This window comes from Nomascus leucogenys, chromosome 21, assembly GCF_006542625.1.
Source record: "Nomascus leucogenys isolate Asia chromosome 21, Asia_NLE_v1, whole genome shotgun sequence".
Lineage (NCBI taxonomy): Eukaryota > Metazoa > Chordata > Mammalia > Primates > Hylobatidae > Nomascus > Nomascus leucogenys.
In genome coordinates, this window is record NC_044401.1 from 60,877,787 (window position 1) to 60,894,797 (window position 17,011).

The window sequence follows — 17,011 nt, forward strand, 5'->3', positions numbered from 1 at the left end:
GAACCCCTGTCATTTTGCTAACAGAAGCATGATTGCTGGATCAATGCTAAGGCTATGCCTAGCTCTTTAAGAGCCCACCAAACTGTCTTCTAAAGAGGCTGTACCATGTCACATTTCAATGAACAACGAAGAGTTCCTGTTGCTCCACATCCTTGCCATCTTTTGGCATTTTTAGTGTTTTCGCTTTCTACCATCCTAGCGGGTGCTAAGGGATAACTTATAGTTTTAAATTGCAATTCCCTGATGACAAATGATGGCGAGCACATTTTCACATTCATGTTTATTTTTGATGTCTATTCAGATCTTTTGCCCATGTTTAAATTAGATCATTTGTCTTATTATTTTTAAGGCTTTTTTGTTTTTTGAGAGGCAGTCTCACTCTGTCACCTGGACTGGAGTGCAGTGGTGTGATCTCAGCTCACTGTAACCTCCGCCTCCCAGGTTCAAATGATTCTCCTGCCCCAGCCTCAGGAGTAGCTGGGATTACAGGTGTGTGCCACTATGCCCAGCTTATTTTTGTAGTTTTAGTATAGACAGGGTTTTGCCATATTGGCCAGGCTTGTCTTGAACTCCTGACCTCAGGTGATCTATCGGCTTTGGCTCCCAAAGTGCTGGGATTACAGGCATGAGCCACTGAACCCAGCCCTGAGTTTTAAGTTCTTACCTGCCTAATTGTCCTGCCTAGAACCTCCAGTACAATGATGAATAGAAGTGGTGAGCTTGGAGATAATTTTCTTGTTCCATATCTTAGGATAAGAGCTTGCAGTCTTTCATCATTATGTATGATGTTAGCTGTGGGTCTTCATAGATATCCTTTCTCAGGTTGAAGAAGTTCCTGTTTACTTCTAGTCTGTTCACTGCTTTTATCATGAAAGGCTACTGGAGTTTGTCAAATGCTTTGTGTCTATGGAAACGATTATGTATTTATTTTTTGTGAATTATCCCATTAATATACTGGATTTACTGATTTTCGTATGTTAAACCAAGCTTGCTTTCCTGGGATAAATCCCACTTGATCACAGTGTGTAATTCTTTTTACATCTTGCTGGATTTCATTTGCTAGTACTTTTTTTTTGCCTCTATATTCAAAAGCGATATTGGTATTAGTTTTCTTTCCTAGTAATGTCTTTGTCTGGTTACTGTATCCATGTCTTCTTTAACTCATGTGTCTGGTTATGGTATCCATGTCTTCTTTAATTCGTGTGTGTGCATACGTATGTAACCCTAGGCACTCTAAAATGCAGGGCTCAGGGCAGGAACCTCTCTTGCTCAGCTCTAACCCTTCTGGTCACCTCTTTGTGACTTTTTCCCCCTTTAAGTCTGCCACTGAAGGACATTATATCCTAATTACACCTGAATAGAAGGGAGAACTTTGGGTCACATGCTACAGACAGTTCTCAAGACTAATAATTTACATTTATTGAATACTTTCTATATACTCAGGCATTGTTCTAACCCCTTTGCATGTGTTAACTCAATCTTCCCAACTAAGGAAACTTTGACTTGGAAAGGTTCAGTGATTTGTTCAATGGTAGCACACTGGAGAGTGACTACATTTTAATTAGGGCAAAATTTTCCATTTGGCCAAGAACAAAATCTAACAGCCACTGCTATTTTGTGAATAGTAATTTGAAAATTAAAGAAAATTTTTTTTAAAGAAAAGCTTTGTTCTTCAAGTGTGATTGTTATTATTCTTGGGCCAAAATGTTTTTCAAGGTACATATTTCTACTCTTTTTTAAAAAAATTATTTTATTAGAGTCAGGGTCTCACTATGTTGCCCAGGCTGGTCCTGAACTATTGGACTCAAGTGATCTGCCCGCCTGAGCCTCCCAAAGTGCTCGGATTACAGTTGTAAGCCACCATGCCAGGCCACCTTTCTACATTCTTAATATAAGTCCGTGGAATCTACTTCAAATGCAATTTTAATTTCTGTTTCTATCTATGAAGATATTGGGTTGATGCAAAACTAACTGCGGTTTTGGTCCGTGAATTTTAAATCATTATAACTAGGCTCGACACATTTTTATTAATCAAAATAGGAACCATTACAATCAACACATTTTTGCCAACGACAAATAAGTTGGTTTATTCCTGTAGCATAAAAATCCGTGCTTCGCGATTCAATGAACTCTTGGAAAGCATTTTCTGCATCCTGCTGGTTGTGGAAGCGTTTTCCCTGCAAAAAGTTGTTGAGATGCTTGAAGACGTGGTAGTTGGTTGGCAAGAGGTCAGGTGAATATGGTGGATGAGGCAAAACTTCATAGCCCAATTCATTCAACTTTTGAAGGGTGGGTTGTGCAACATGCGGTCGGGCATTGTCGTGGAGAAGAATTGGGCCCTTTCTGCTGACCAATGCCAGCTGCAGGCGTTGCAGTTTTTGGTGCATCTCATCAATTTCCTGAGCATACTTCTCAGATGTAATGGTTTCACCAGGATTCAGAAAGCTGTAGTGGATCAGACCAGCAGCAGACCACCAAATAGTGATCATGACCTTTTTCGGGTGCAAGATTGGCTTTGGGAAGTGCTTTGGAGCTTCTTCTTTATCCAACCACTGAGCTGATCGTCGCCGGTTGTCATATAAAATCCACTTTTCATCACACGTCACAATCCGATCGAGAAATGGTTCATTGTGGTTGCGTAGAATAAGAGAAGATGACACTTCAAAACGACGATTTTTTTGATTTTCAGTCAGTTCATGAGGCACCCACTTATCAAGCTTTTTCACCTTTCCAATTTGCTTCAAATGCCGAACAACCGTAGAATGGTTGACATTGAGTTCTTCAGCAACTTCTCGTGTAGTTGTAAGGGGATCAGCTTCGATGATTGCTCTCAACTGGTCATTGTCAACTTCTGATGGCCGGCCACTACGCTCCTCATCTTCAAGGCTCTCATCTCCTTTGCAAAACTTCTTGAACCACCACTGCACTGTACGTTCGTTAGCAGTTCCTGGGCCAAATGCATTGTTGATGTTGCGAGTTGTCTCTGCTGCTTTACGACCCATTTTGAACTCGAATAAGAAAATTGCTCGAATTTGCTTTTTGTCTAACATCATTTTCATAGTCTAAAATAAACATAAACAGCAAGTAAGAGGTCATTAGCAAAAAAACACAAAGCAAGAAATGCTCATTAAAATGATGTATAACATGACCACATTTATTTAAGAATGTATTCCAATATCAAATACCAAATTCCAACAATGCAAAAACTGTAACTACTTTTTTTTTTTTTTTTGAGACAGAGTCTTGCTCTGTCACCCAAGCTAGAGTGCAGTGGTACAATCTTGGCTCACTGCAACCTCTGCCTCCCGGGCTCAAGCGATTCTCATGCCTCAGCGTCCTGAGTAGCTAGGACTACAGACATGTGCCACCACATCTAACTAATTTTTGTATTTTTAGTAGAGATGGGGTTTCATCATGTTGGCCCGGCTGGTCTCAAATTCCTGACCTCAAGTCTTCTGCCTGCCTCGGCCTCCCAAAGTGCTGGGATTACAGGTGAGAGCCACTGCACCCAGCCCCATCTTTTAAAATTTGAATCTTATAATTTATAATTATAAAAATGTTATTTTATCATGGGATAATAGTCAAGTGGAAGTATATTTTTAAATGTTTTCTCTCAAAATAGGTGTCAACATTCTCAAAAATATGGCAATGAAGCAAACAAATGCAGTTAACTTGCTGCTTAGAAGACTTGGAATAAAGACTCTTTGACTCTTACCTTAGGAATCTGGTTTCTAGGACTAAGTGCTATATAATAAACTAGTGCCTGAGGACAAAAAATTTCCAGGGGTCCATATTCAGTCAGTTGTCTCTGGCAGAGTCACTGAGTTGGATGGGGCTGTTTGTGTCCTTGTCTCTGAATGGAAGATTGTCCTCTGGGAATACCTCTGCTGTTCAATAGAGAAAGGCAAAAGGACATAGAAAAGGGTATCTGCAGAATCAAATGGTGGGCCAATCATTTTCCTTCTGACCACTTCCATATTGCTCCTGAAGCATCTCAGTTATTAGGTGAGCTTGTGAGCAAGAAAAAGCATATTTTGGAGTGAGGGATACAAGCTGCCTTATAAAAAGCAGGACTGCTTCAGAGGCATTGAAGTAACAGAGGAAAGTTGGCATGGAGAAATGATTAATTTGGAGGAAAATTTTTGATACTATGTATTTGTAATTTGGGGCATTTTATGTGTACTCTAGTACCATTTGTTCACAGGGAACCATTCCATATAATGTTATATGAACATTATAAACCCTAAGATACTTAAAGACAACCCAGCTTTATTGAGATACAATTCACATGCTGTATATTTCACTCATTTAAAGTGTACAATGTACTTGGAGGAATAGTGTTATATATAACATGGATTCCTATAATGTTGAAAGTGCAGGGCCTCCTAGTGGTAGGGTTTTCATGTACTAGAGAAGAAATTAAATTACTTAATAATATCATAGGGGCTCTAGTAATTATTTTAGCTTTCAAAATGTCTGATAAACCTCCACAGTAACTGTATTTTTGCAACATCCCTGCTTTAAGGAAGGTAGTTGGAGATGTTTACTGCTCTAGAAGTTTAAATGGGATCATAAAACTCCCGTCTCCTTCTGTGGTGTGGACAGGGTTATTTTTCTGTTATTTATACATGAAGTGAGGCTGTTTGAAGTTTTGAAGCATAACTTCACAAGATTTGGAGTACAGCCAAGTATATAATGAAAAATTTACAATATGTCTCTTTTTCTGACTTTTGGTTACAACATGTAAGTCATTTTCATGGTTATATTTTTCACTACTGGTGGTACTTACTAGGGTTTTAGCAGGTGATAGTTAATAATGCCTTTTTCCTTGATCCATGCTTAGAAACAAGTAGGATGCAGGAGTCAGACAGAAATCAAAATGTCAGCTTTATTACTGTTAAAATTGGTTGGAAAGCAGGGTTTAGGTATGCAGCCACAAGGGTTTCTTGGATCATTATTAGGTTCAATGTTAGTGCTAGAAAACTTACAATAACAGTGGCTGAAGCAAGGGAGAGACTATTTCTCACCTGAAAGTACAAAGGTGTCAGATCACGACTGGTAGGATGTTCTATAGTACCAGACACCTAGACTCCTTTTAATCTTGTTGATTTTTCTATGCAATGGCTTCCTGTCCCAGGGTCATTCTGGGGTCTAGGATGACTGCTCCAGTTCCAGTCATCATGTATACATTCCAGCCATCAGGAAGAAAGAGGAGGTGAAGGGCAGGGTATCTCCATTTAAGCACTTGTCATTTTTGCTTATATCCTATTAACTAGAACAGTTACTAAGACAAATCTAACTAGGAAAGTGAGTATTCTGGGTAGTCATGTACTCCTGTTAAATGGAGAATTCTATTACAGAAAGGGAGAAAGGATACTGATGGACAACTTGTAGTCTCTGCCACATTCCTGAGTTAAACTTATGTAACTAGGCAGAGGTAAAGCTAGCCAACCACTGTCTTCCACTAAGGGGAGGGGCAAGCTGCTTATCACTGAACAGACTCACCTCAAGGGTCAATCGCTTGCAGGAGGGGAACACAGAAGGGGCTGAGCCACACATGCTGGGTTCCTTCTCATTTCCACAACTGATGTTCGACTTTTCTAAGGGGCAGTATAGAGAACTGTCAAAAGGCAGGAAAGCAGTACATGATTTGGCACCACAGTAACAAGGTTTTCTTAGTTTCCCATTATCTAGCCTTTCTTTGTCTTCACTGCCTGTTAGATTAAGATATCTTCCTGAATAATCATAAGAGAGTTCTTCTTCTGGCACAATGTCTTTGGCTGCAAAAAGTGCCAACTTAGGTACCATTGAGTCAATTCGGACAGGAATCATCAAAAGGTTTGGCTCACAAGAATGATTAAGGAATCTTCCAATATTTCCTATATAAGTAGGGTCAACAAATGTTTCCATTACCTGCCCATTATAAACATGTTCTCTGATGGCTATAATGTAATTGGAGTCGGATTTTGTTTGTAAGTGAATTCTTCTCTGAACTTCAGAGAATCCTAAAACCTCGCCAGCATATTCACAGACAAACCTTCCTTTCGGTATAAATTCCAAGGTACGAAGTCCCCAGCCTTTTTTATGCGTCTTGAACACTTGGAAGTGGAACTGTAGACCTTTCTGGACCACTCTGTTTCTGCAGTGGTCACTGCATCGGCACAGGACATTGCATTCAAAAACAGGCTCTGCATACTTTTCTCCAGATCCTATATCTCTAAAGCATGAGTTATCATCATAGTTCTCTCCATGGCGGAGACAGGAGCAAGTGCCAGGGAGGCAGGGAGTTTTGACACAAATGCATCCGGGAAAGGTTATTTGAGTGGGATCAATGTCTGCTCCAGGTCCAACTACATGATCGGGAGTGTACTGTAAAAAATATACACACTGTAAGTCAGCATGGCATGTCATATATTTCCTATATATTCCCAGTAGCTTTTGACTGGGACCCATTCTAATTCTAACATATATAAAAACAGGACAAAACTGACAAAACACAGCGTACTAAGATATTGTCCAAAAAGATCTCTCTCCAATAAAACAAGAATTTTTTTTTTTTTTTTTTTTTTTAAGAGACAGGGTCTTGCTCTGTTGCACAGGCTGGAGTGCAGTGGTGTGATCACAGTTTACTGTAACCTGGGCTCAAGTGATTCTCCTGCCTCAGCTTCCTTAGTTGCTACAGCTACAAGTGGGAACCACTATGTCCAGCTAAGATTAATTTTTAGAATTTGTGGTATTATTTTAGGTATGCATAAGGATGAGTTGGGCATTATAATACTTAATGTATATAATAGTATGTTATATATAGGTACATATAAGGACATATATATGTATTATTATGTATGCATAAGGACAATAAGAAAAATACTATTTTTTTCTCTTATCAGAAATGGAAAGCTTTGTAACTTCTTTTGTTTCCCTTTTAGCTTTGGATGTCAGAAAACTCAGTGCTGAATTTAGTGTCTGAGTACAGTTAAGCATTTTATCCTTAGCTTTTGATCTCTTTTACCTTTACCTGATAATATACATGCATATATGTATTTTAATTGTGAGTTACCTCAGATACTGGTTGGGGATAAGAAAGTCATAGATGACTAGTCAATTGCACACTGAATTCCAAAAATGCTATTTCTTAAATAGACATTACTAGATATTTAAATTTATTATAGATGTACACTTGTAAAGAAACTCTATTCTAATTAAATGAGAAAGGAATATAAAAAAACTGTCATTTAAATGTACCTGTATTTTCAAAACATTACATTTATAAAATGTTATATAAAAAGAAGACAATCCTCAATCTAAACTCTCTGTGAAGCCCGATCTCTGGTTAGATCATCATTAGCATTGTGAAGCATATTTTCAAACTGTGATTTCAGATTAAAGTATCTCTCATGAAACCAGCAGATTTTTTTACGTATACAGTAATTCTTGCTTACATAGAACCCAATCCATTTTATATCTGCGTTATTCCAAAAAGGATTTAATGAGACTTACAAACAGGTAAGATAAATGAACAAGTAAGGAGAGTAAGGTGAAAGGGAAATAGAACAAACAGGTCCAGTGAGCTTAGACACACAGTATGTGGTAGAAGTAGACTGGACATTTGGCTCTGCCTGAGAGCTGCCAATTCAGAGAAGGATATATGATTAGATACGTAGCTTGCCCTGCCTGTAAGGAATAATCTCATTGTTCAGAAGCGGCATTGACTTTTTTCAGTATTGATACCAGGAAGGAATTCCACCAATGTGTTCTTCTAAACCACTCTTTTCCAGGAAGCAGTTTCATGGGCTGTTTTTTATTCTGGTCCCCAGTAAAGGCTGCTGGGATCCCACAACAGCACAGTCAGGTAAGAGCAGTTCTGCAAGGAACCAGTTGCACGGCCTTTCATTGGGGATAGATTTTAAAGCACCTGGAGGAATGTTTGCACCACGTCTTCCAGTCAATCCTCCATTAATATTTTGTCTCCAGGCCAGGCTTTAGAAAGGTATTGAACAGCAGATAGTTATACTCCTTGTGGAGGCCTCGGGTGGAGCTATGTAGTTAAGTGCAAAACCCTATACTAAAAAAAACTCTGAGCTGGGGAGGACTGACATCCTCTTGTGAAAGATGAGGAGGACAACCAGTGGGAGGACCTGTGGGGGAGGGCCAACATTCTGCTTAAAAAGTCATTTGGGGGTGGAGAGAGGAAATAGCTTTTGTTTGTGTTGTTTCTTACAGCTTTAGCTTAGCAGGAATATCCTAAATGGATAAAGGATAGGTTAGAAAATGATGCTCTATCAGTCAAACTCAATGACTGCTGTTTTATATAGAATCTACTTTCAGCTTTTTAAAGGTTCAATGTTGAAATGTAAATGGTTACTGAGACATTTTAAAAAGTACTTGTAAAATGAAGATCTCTTTGTTAAACTTTTCATGTTAAACTTTTAAGTTGATTTGTCATTAAAGGTGCACATATTTTTAAGGTACTATATAAATCACTAAACGCTAAGTTTTTCTTTTGACACGGATAACTTCTTTTAAAATCCAGTCTGACTTACTGCAGTTTTCTAATCAGGAAAGCAGGTGAAAAACAGTTTTATTTAGTTATTTTTACTTACAAATTTAAAAAGATTTTGAAGAATCTCATGATATATTTTTTAAAATTCTGAAATTAAACTTGCTGCACAATCTATAATCCTTAAGGGACTTATAGACAGTAGCTAATTCCAAATGAACTGCAGATACCTTCCAAAAGCTAACAGAGACTTCTGGGAAAATTTCCTGTTTAAACAAATTTTTTCCCCTTGATGGATATAATCACTGATCCTGATACCAATAATTGCTTTGAGTCATTTTGTCTTCATGTTTCCATTTTCTCCTCCATAAAAGGTCAATAAAATATCATTTCAGATGATAATGACTTAAAAAATGACTATACTCAAGAATAATCTTTTGAAAACCTTAGTCTAATTTAACATCTGATTATGTAATTACCTATCTTTTCAGGTATTTACATACTGAAAAGCTATTTATTATTTTCAGAAATAATGTGAGGTCATTGTCCTAACATTCTATTCAAATATTTACATGCCACGTGGTTAAACTTTGAGTAGTCATGTGCTGCATAATGACTTTTTGGTCAGACCACATATATGCTTATACAATGGTAGTCCTGTAAGATTAGAATACAGTATTTTTACTGTATGTTTTCTATGTTTAGATACACAAACACCACTGTGTTACAAGTATCTACAGTATTCAGTGTAGTAACATTCTGTGCAGGTTTGTAGCCTAGGAGTGATAGGGCATTATCATATTGCATAAGTGTGTAGTATGCTATACCATCTAGGTTTGTGTAAGTACTGTGTACTCTATGACTTTTGCATAATGATGAAATTGTCTAATGATGCATTTCTCAGACTGTTTTCCCCATAGTTAAATAATAATTGTATCTGAAATATAATTGTATCTGAAAGCTAATGTAAAGTGGGTTACAAACTGGGAGTCAGCTGATATGACCTAAGCCAGACTTCTGCTGAAACAATCAGGGAAGAGGCATTCTCTTTCTACTAGAATTATTCAACTGTAGTGTTTGCCTGGCATTTCCAAGTTCTGCCACATAGATGAGGCCTACTGAGTGTGTAGCCTACCAAGAAACGGGAAGCAGGGGTGTGAAGGGGGAAGCTGGTGGGAAGAAGTATCTGACAATACTTTTAGAGTTACTGGGTCCAGACATGCCTATAGTTACCACTTGGACTTTTCTGATTTGAGGCAATTCCTTACCTTTTTTGTTGGAGCCACTTTGTGTTGTTTATGTTTCTTGCAAACAAATGAGTCCTGACTGATACACCCTGGGTAGAAGCTGAGAATGGTTTCAGGAAATGGCTAGAAAATGTACTCTGTTAACCAAAAATAAAATTCTAAGTCCCCTGATCATCTGAATGGACCCCTCCTCCCAGCAAGGGCATTCCAAAGCTAACCTGAAAAACTAGTTCAGGTCATGATGGGAAGGGGGTGGGGGTCAGACATGCCTTATTATACCCTCTTCCCTTTTGGAATTACTGATAGAACAGACTCTTTAAGTCTGATAAAAAACATTTACAATCTATTCTCTCTGAAGCCTGCTACCTGGAGGCTTCACCTGCATGATAATAAACCCCTGGTCTCCACAACCCTTTATCTTACCCAAGGCATTCCTAAGGTTTTAGACAATAACAATTCCTTCAAGCAAACTGTTAATCAGAAACTGGAAGCCTCCGCTTCCAGCTGTCCTGTCTTTCTGGACTGAACCAATGTACGTTTTACATGTATTTGACTGTTGTCTCATGTCTCCCTAAAATGTATAAAACTAAGCCATATCCCAACCACCTTGGGTACATGTTCTCAGGATCTCCTGAGGGCTGTGTCATGGTCCATGGTCACTCCTATTTGGCTCAGAATAAATCTCTTCAAATATTTTGCAGAGTTTGACTCTTTTCATAGACAAGTCAAAGGTGTAAATGGTCAATGAACAAAGATGTCTTCAATTAGGAGGTTAGACTACAGCAAAGTGTGCAGGAGACCAGGCAGGAAAACTCTGTGACTATGGTCTTGAACTGTGAGGAAGCAGCGGAGAGCTTCCTAGTGCAGAACATGGAATGCTCTAAAGGAGACACAAACCACAGCCAGGCTCTTATTAGCATTGTGATTCTGGACAAGTGACTGGCTAGGCTTCAGATTAGTACCTATAAGACAAGGATAATACCCACATTTGGGGTGGCTATCATGAAATTTTAATGAAATAATGCTGTACTCCATGTCAGGTACTTTATAAAAATATTGGCTTCTTTCAATTCTTCTAGATATTACTTTCAGATGTTATATTTAAAACAACATATGTTTCTGGCAAATTACTTAACATTACTAAACATTTATTTCATAGGTTTCTGTGAAAGAAAAAATGACAGAACTGGCTTAAAAAGCTTACTCTAGGGATTAGCATATATGTATTCAATAAAAATTTTGCAGGTAGTACATAGTAGGGTAGTGAAAAAAATAAGTTCTGGAGTTAAACTTTCCAGGTTCAAACATATTCAAACCAAAATTGTGTCTAGGAAGCCATCAGACTGTATACCTTTCCTCCATTACTTCTCCATTTGAGTGGAGAAAAGCTAAGAGCTGACCCAGACCAGACTTCTTTCATTTATCAAGTATTACCTTACTGTCTGCAATATGCACATACTGGGATTTAGAAACAGTCAGAAAAGTATAAAGGACATGGAGAATGGGATTTTTTTTTTTTTTTAAAGACGTTGCTGCCCAGTCTGGAGTGCAATGGCATGATCATAGCTCACTGCAGCCTCCAACTGCTGGGCTCAAGGTCAGCCTCCGAAGTAGGTGGCACTACAGGCATGCACCACCATGTCTGGTTAATTTAAAATAAAATGTTGTTGTAGAGATGGGGTCTCACTTTGTTGCCCTTTGTTAAGGGTGGTCTTAAACTCCTGACTTCAAGTGATTCTTCCGCCTTGGCCTCCAAAAGGGTTGGGATTACGGGAGTGAGCCACCATGCCTGGCTGGGATTTTTTAAATTTCCTGCATTGTTACAACGTAAGTTTTACTTTTTCTTCGTATGTATCAAAGCACAGAATTACTCATGCAAGAGCTGGGAATAAATGCAAAACAATCAGGGCAAAATGATATACTGGAAATCAGATCCTTGAAACACTGGGTGAAGATTTCAAGTTTTTTGACAGAAAAGAGAAAATACACTCTTGTCTTGGCTATTCCTGTCTGCAATAATTTCTTTCTTCTCTGAACTAGACTTACATTTACTGTTAATAGCATGAACTTCAGGGTCTAAATGACACAGATTGTAGGGCTCTCTAATTGTGTTAAATGTGTAGGTCTTACCTTTCTAACAGATACGTGTCTCAGGGAAAAGCATAGTTATGAGGTTTGGAGTGTGGCATGGTGATGGGAGTGGGGTTCCTATCCATAGGAGGAGGCACACAGCAGGTGCTCAAGAAGCATTTTTCGATTGCCAGATTGCAGCTCTTGATACTTGTTAACGAGAAGTTTGACTTTTCTAAATCATATTCTGTACTGAAGACCCAGAAACTGAAGTATGACACTATAATATTCTAGGCTTAAAACCTGGGCCTCTGAATTATAAAGAAGTGTTGTGAAAATCTTTATTCCTTTTTTGGTTGTGTTGAACCCCAGCTACAAGAATCTTTGTACTTGGCCTTTAGCCTGGTAAGTTTGTTTTTCCTCCAAGCAGCTATTAGAAGACTGTGAGCCAGATAATTCTTGTCAAGGCCTGTTGAGATCTTAAAAATAATGTTTGAAGCTGGTTTCAGAGACCTGAAAAATGGTTAGATCCAACTGTTAGCTCAATAAAATCAATTAGTTTATTTTCTACTTGGCTTTCAACACTGATGACATTATGATATGCTTGTTTCCAATATGAACATTTGAATTTTTTTGCCTTTTCACACAGTAGCCAAAGGCAAAACAGACTCAAAGTTATTTTTATCTTGAAACTTTTTCATGCCTTAATTCTTACGTGTGCATATGCCTGTGAAGGCAGGGTTTGGAGCAAGCAAGCTGTTTTGACCTTTTATAAGACTGGTTTTGTGTTCCATGAATACATGGAAGAAAACGAGTTGAATGCACTTTTAGGCTTGTCACTTAAATGTTTCAAGCATGTTTGATCTTCTGGGTAAGAAAGACAATAAGCTCTCTTAGGAAGGGATCCTGTCTTATTTTTGTAACTCTAACTCTATTGGGAGCTGTGCATATACAGAGATAGTTAGAACACTGTGGGAGTGGGTTTTAATCTCCCAATTTTCATTTATGCCCACCAACTGTAGATATAACAATCAATCACAAAGTTTCCTCTTGTCACTCCTTTCTCCCCTTTTAAAAATAGATGTATTTATTTTAATATAGACTTTGCAAAATAGAAAACCTCATGATTTTATGGACATTAATGATTATAATGATTCTAAGGGAGATACTTATATAATTTATTTTTAAATAATTAAATGCCTAAAGTGAGTTAATTAAAAAAATATGTCAGGCACATAGTTTGACAAATTGTTCTTAGATATGGCAAAGAAAAATATGACTCAAGATTGCAAACAGATTTATAGAATAGTCTCAAATACACACCTACACACACACGCACACACACACATGCGCAGCAGGAATACTGAAGCTAATCGTGACAGTTATAAACACCTTGAGGGTAGAGTGTGTTTTTCTGTTTGTTGTATTCTTTGCAGCCCAACCCACTACCTTGCATATATTTAGCTCTCAATAAATATTTGTTGAATTAAGAATGGACTAGAACAGTGGTTTTTTAAATCAGTGTTTTTGACCAGGCACTCAGCAATGCTTAGTCCTAAGTTTTCAGGGACCACTGTTTAATATTGGGCCAGCTAACTGTATTATTAACCATAAATTGCCAAAGGTAGTCTGGGGAACAATAATAATTTCTGACATTAATATCTTATTCTACTCTTTGAGGACTAAACCCTGATTTTTTTTTTATCTTGCCCAAATTCCTACCTAAGGCACCTGGGGAGTCATGCCTTACAAACCATAAAGTCTCATCAGAGGAGTTTTAATTTTAACCCTATATAGCATGGTCTGCTTTCTAACCTGACTCTGGCATAACATCACATAACAAATAAGGGAAGAAATCAAAATATTTTAACCCCAAATATATTTCCTTGCCATATCTTTAAATTGTCCTGGAGGGTTGTCTCTTGTGGGAAAAATCCACATTCTATACAGAATCCCCTTTCCCCCTCTTTTTCTTTCTTTCTACAACAAGGAGATAATCAACTAAGAGCGAAGCACCTTTTTAAGTTCGATAAGAAACGTTTTACAACCTACTCCCTCTGAAGTCAGCTGAGAGTTTCCTCCCCACAATTAAAACTTGGTCTCTATGTAGCCGGGTGCGGTGGCTCACGTCTGTAATCCTAGCACTTTGGGAGGCCGAGCTGGGCGGATCACTTGAGGTCAGGAGTTTGAGACCAGCCTGGGCAACATGGTAAAACCCTGTCTCTACTAAAAATACAAAAATTAGCTGGGCGTGGTTGTAGGCGCCTGTAATCCCAGCTACTCGGGAAGCTGAGGTGGAAGAATTGCTTGAACCTGGGAGGTGGAGGTTGCAGTGAGCTGATCGCACCACCACACTCTAGCCTGGGTGATGGAGTCAAGCTCCGTCTCAAAAAAACCCCTTTATCTTAACCTAAACATTTCTATTGATCCCAGGTCTTCAGATAAACTCAACCAATTGTTAACCAGAAAAATTAAAATCTACCTATAGTCTGGAAGCCCCCCCCCCACCCCCCCCCCGCCAACCACTTTGAGTTGCCCCGCCTTTCTGAACCAAACCTATGTACATGTTAAATGTATTTGATTGATGTCTCCTCTCTCCCAAACATGTATAAAACCAGGCTGTGCCCTAACCACCTGGGACACATGTTCTCAGCATCTCCTGAGGGCTGTGTCACAGGCCATGGTCGCTCATATTTGGCTCAGAATAAATCTTTTCAAATATTTTACAGAGTTTGATTCTTCTCCTTGATGTCTTTGAAAGCTGCTATTGAATCTATTATCTTATCTGATCCTCACAAAGACCCCTAAGAAAAGGAAAGGTAGATACGGTTCACTGTTGATAATGGATGTTAAAGGGGCTATGCATTTTTAAATTATTATTTTCATGTTGCACATGAAGAAACTCAGGCTCTGGGAAGTAGCTAAGATGGCTAAGCTCTGAACCATGCTCTCCAACTTCCCCATCCAGTGCTCTTTCCATTTCAAAATCTTTGATCATTCCTTATTCCTTAGGTGACGCTCAGGCCAAGGTCAGAGGGACAAGAAAGTCAGAGTAGAGGTTGGAAGCGGTGGCTCACGCCTGTAATCCCAGCACTTTGGGAGGCAGAAGCAGGCGGATTACCTGAGGTTGGGAGTTCGAGACCAGCCTGACCAACATGGAGAAACCCTGTCTCTACTAAAAATACAAAAATTAGCTGGGCGTGGTGGCACATGCCTGTGATCCCAGCTACTCGGGAGGCTGAGGCAGGAGAATAGCTTGAACCCGGGAGGTGGAGGTTGCGGTGAGCCGAGATCACGCCACTCCAGCCTGGGCGACAGAGTGAGACTCAGTCTCAAAAAAAAAAAAAAGAGTAGAAAGGGCTTTGAGATAGTTAATAGCAGCAAACATTTACTGAGTTCTTACAGCAAACCAGAAAGTGTATTTTCCTTGCAATTTTCAAAGCAATCCGGAAGACAGGTACTGTTAAACTGTACACTGGAAGACTCTAATGCTTAGCCATAGCTAATTTATACTCGCCCAAGAGCCCACAGCATGAGGGAGACCACAGCTAAGGCTGACTTGAGGCGCTGTTTTTATGCACGACACCGGGTGCGATCCACTAATAGGCCCCACGGCTTATCCTACTTGTGAGAGACACCTGAGACCAGGGATGTAAATGACTCCCCCCTTGCTGCCTCCTTGAGTTCTGAGGACAGGACTGGGACAAAAAGCCAGGTTCTCACAAGGCCTCTGGTTCTGCGCTTCAGGGAATGGACTGAAAAGGACAACACCCTTGCTAAGGTGATGCCGTGGGTTAACAGAAAAAGGCCCAGGCCGGGGCATGCACACCTGTTCCCGCGCACCAACGGGTGTGCTATAAGAGAAGACAAAAGGTCGCGACTGGGAGGCCGTCCCAGCGAGGCGGCTTGAGGAGACCACGTGGGGGAGCCGCGCGCCCGCCTCCCGCGCCGCCTGGCCCCGCCCCTACCTGGAAGGGCGCCGGCGTGGCCCCCGGGGGCCACGCGCCCACCGGCAAGTTTTCCTGGCCGCACGCGACATCCAGCTGCTCAGTCGGGGCCTCAGGCTTCTCCTTAAACTCCGCCATCCCACAAGGCCGTGTCTTCTTTGCCGCTTCCGCGAACATTTACCCACCTCACGCAGCGCCTACTACCCTGACAGGCCTGGGCCGCGCAGTGGATGCTGGGAGTTGTGGTCCCGTGGCCCCACCGCCTCATGGGAATTGTAGTTCGTTTCTCCTCAGGCGTGGCCTGGAAGGCGCTTACCTTCCTTGACTTTTTGGGTATGGCTCCCGCTTTGATTTCAGCCAGAGGCACCACAGATAATTACAAAACCATGTAAGGTACGGACGAAACAAAGTGAGTGCTTTAGTTTTTCCTGGGAGCATCGAAGAGGGGGTTTTCGAGGTGAAGTCATTTGTCCAGGTTTTTGAGGGCTCGGTGGACGTTTGTGGAGTGGAGGCAGGGGTGCGTTCTAAACCGAGCGGGGAAATGCACACCAAGGTTTCTAAAGATCTGCGGCTTGCCAGGAAGTTGACTGACGTGATAGGGTTTGTGCCAAGGCGATAGCCTCACAGGGTGCCTTAAGGAGTTTGTGTGGGGCATTCTCACTCCCTGATGGAGGTATCTGTGCCCCTTTGCCTGTCCTTTTCCCTCCTCTCCATCCCTCTACCCTCACCCCTCCAAATCGCTGCCCTGCCAAAGGATTCTGATAGCCTCAAGACTGCTGAATCCGGTGGAGCATTTTCAACCTCACTGAAGCTCTCTGACATGATTGTCCTGCTTCTCCTTGAAACTGTAAACCAAAAATAAAATTCCAATCCTCCAAACCATCTGAATGGACCCCTCCTCTCTGCCAAGGTTAACCTAAGAAACTGGTTCAGGCCATGATGGGAAGGGGGGTCCAACATGCCTCATTATGCCCTTCTTTCTTTTGGAATTCAGGAAAAGCCAGCCAGCATCAACATCAACACAGACCTTAAGTCTGATAAGAAACATTTACAATCTGTTCTCTCTGAAATTTACCTCTTGGAGGCTTCATCTCCACGATCAAATTTGGTATCCACAACCTCTTATTGCAACCCGGACATTCGTTTCTATTGATTCTAGGTCTTTAGATAATAACCAATTGCCAATCAGAAAATCTTTAAATCTACCTATGACCTGGAAGCCACCCCTCAACCCCTTCTCGTTGTCTGCC

The 17,011-nt window shown here is 40.3% G+C and overlaps 1 protein-coding gene across 1 annotated transcript; it reads right to left on the bottom strand.

The window, feature by feature from the left end:
• Positions 1–1,066: 1,066 nt before the first annotated feature.
• On the bottom strand, positions 1,067–15,976 carry LOC100586616 (histone-lysine N-methyltransferase SETMAR). The gene is made up of 3 exons (XM_003264921.4): positions 15,783–15,976; positions 5,506–6,369; positions 1,067–3,062 (listed from the first exon to the last, which is right to left on the bottom strand). The coding sequence occupies exons 1-3, from the start codon at positions 15,936–15,938 to the stop codon at positions 2,028–2,030; spliced, it is 2,055 nt and encodes a 684-aa protein (XP_003264969.1). The 5' UTR covers positions 15,939–15,976; the 3' UTR covers positions 1,067–2,027.
• Positions 15,977–17,011: the final 1,035 nt, after the last annotated feature.

Excerpts from the sequence above, each read along its gene's own strand:
- LOC100586616 (XM_003264921.4), bottom strand. The coding sequence starts at position 15,938 with ATGTTCGCGGAAGCGGCAAAGAAGACACGGCCTTGTGGGATGGCGGAG. Across the intron at positions 6,370-15,782 it reads CCACGCCGGCGCCCTTCCAG|TACACTCCCGATCATGTAGT; the intron begins GTAGGGGCGGGG and ends TATTTTTTACAG. Across the intron at positions 3,063-5,505 it reads GCAAGCGATTGACCCTTGAG|ACTATGAAAATGATGTTAGA; the intron begins GTGAGTCTGTTC and ends TGTTTATTTTAG.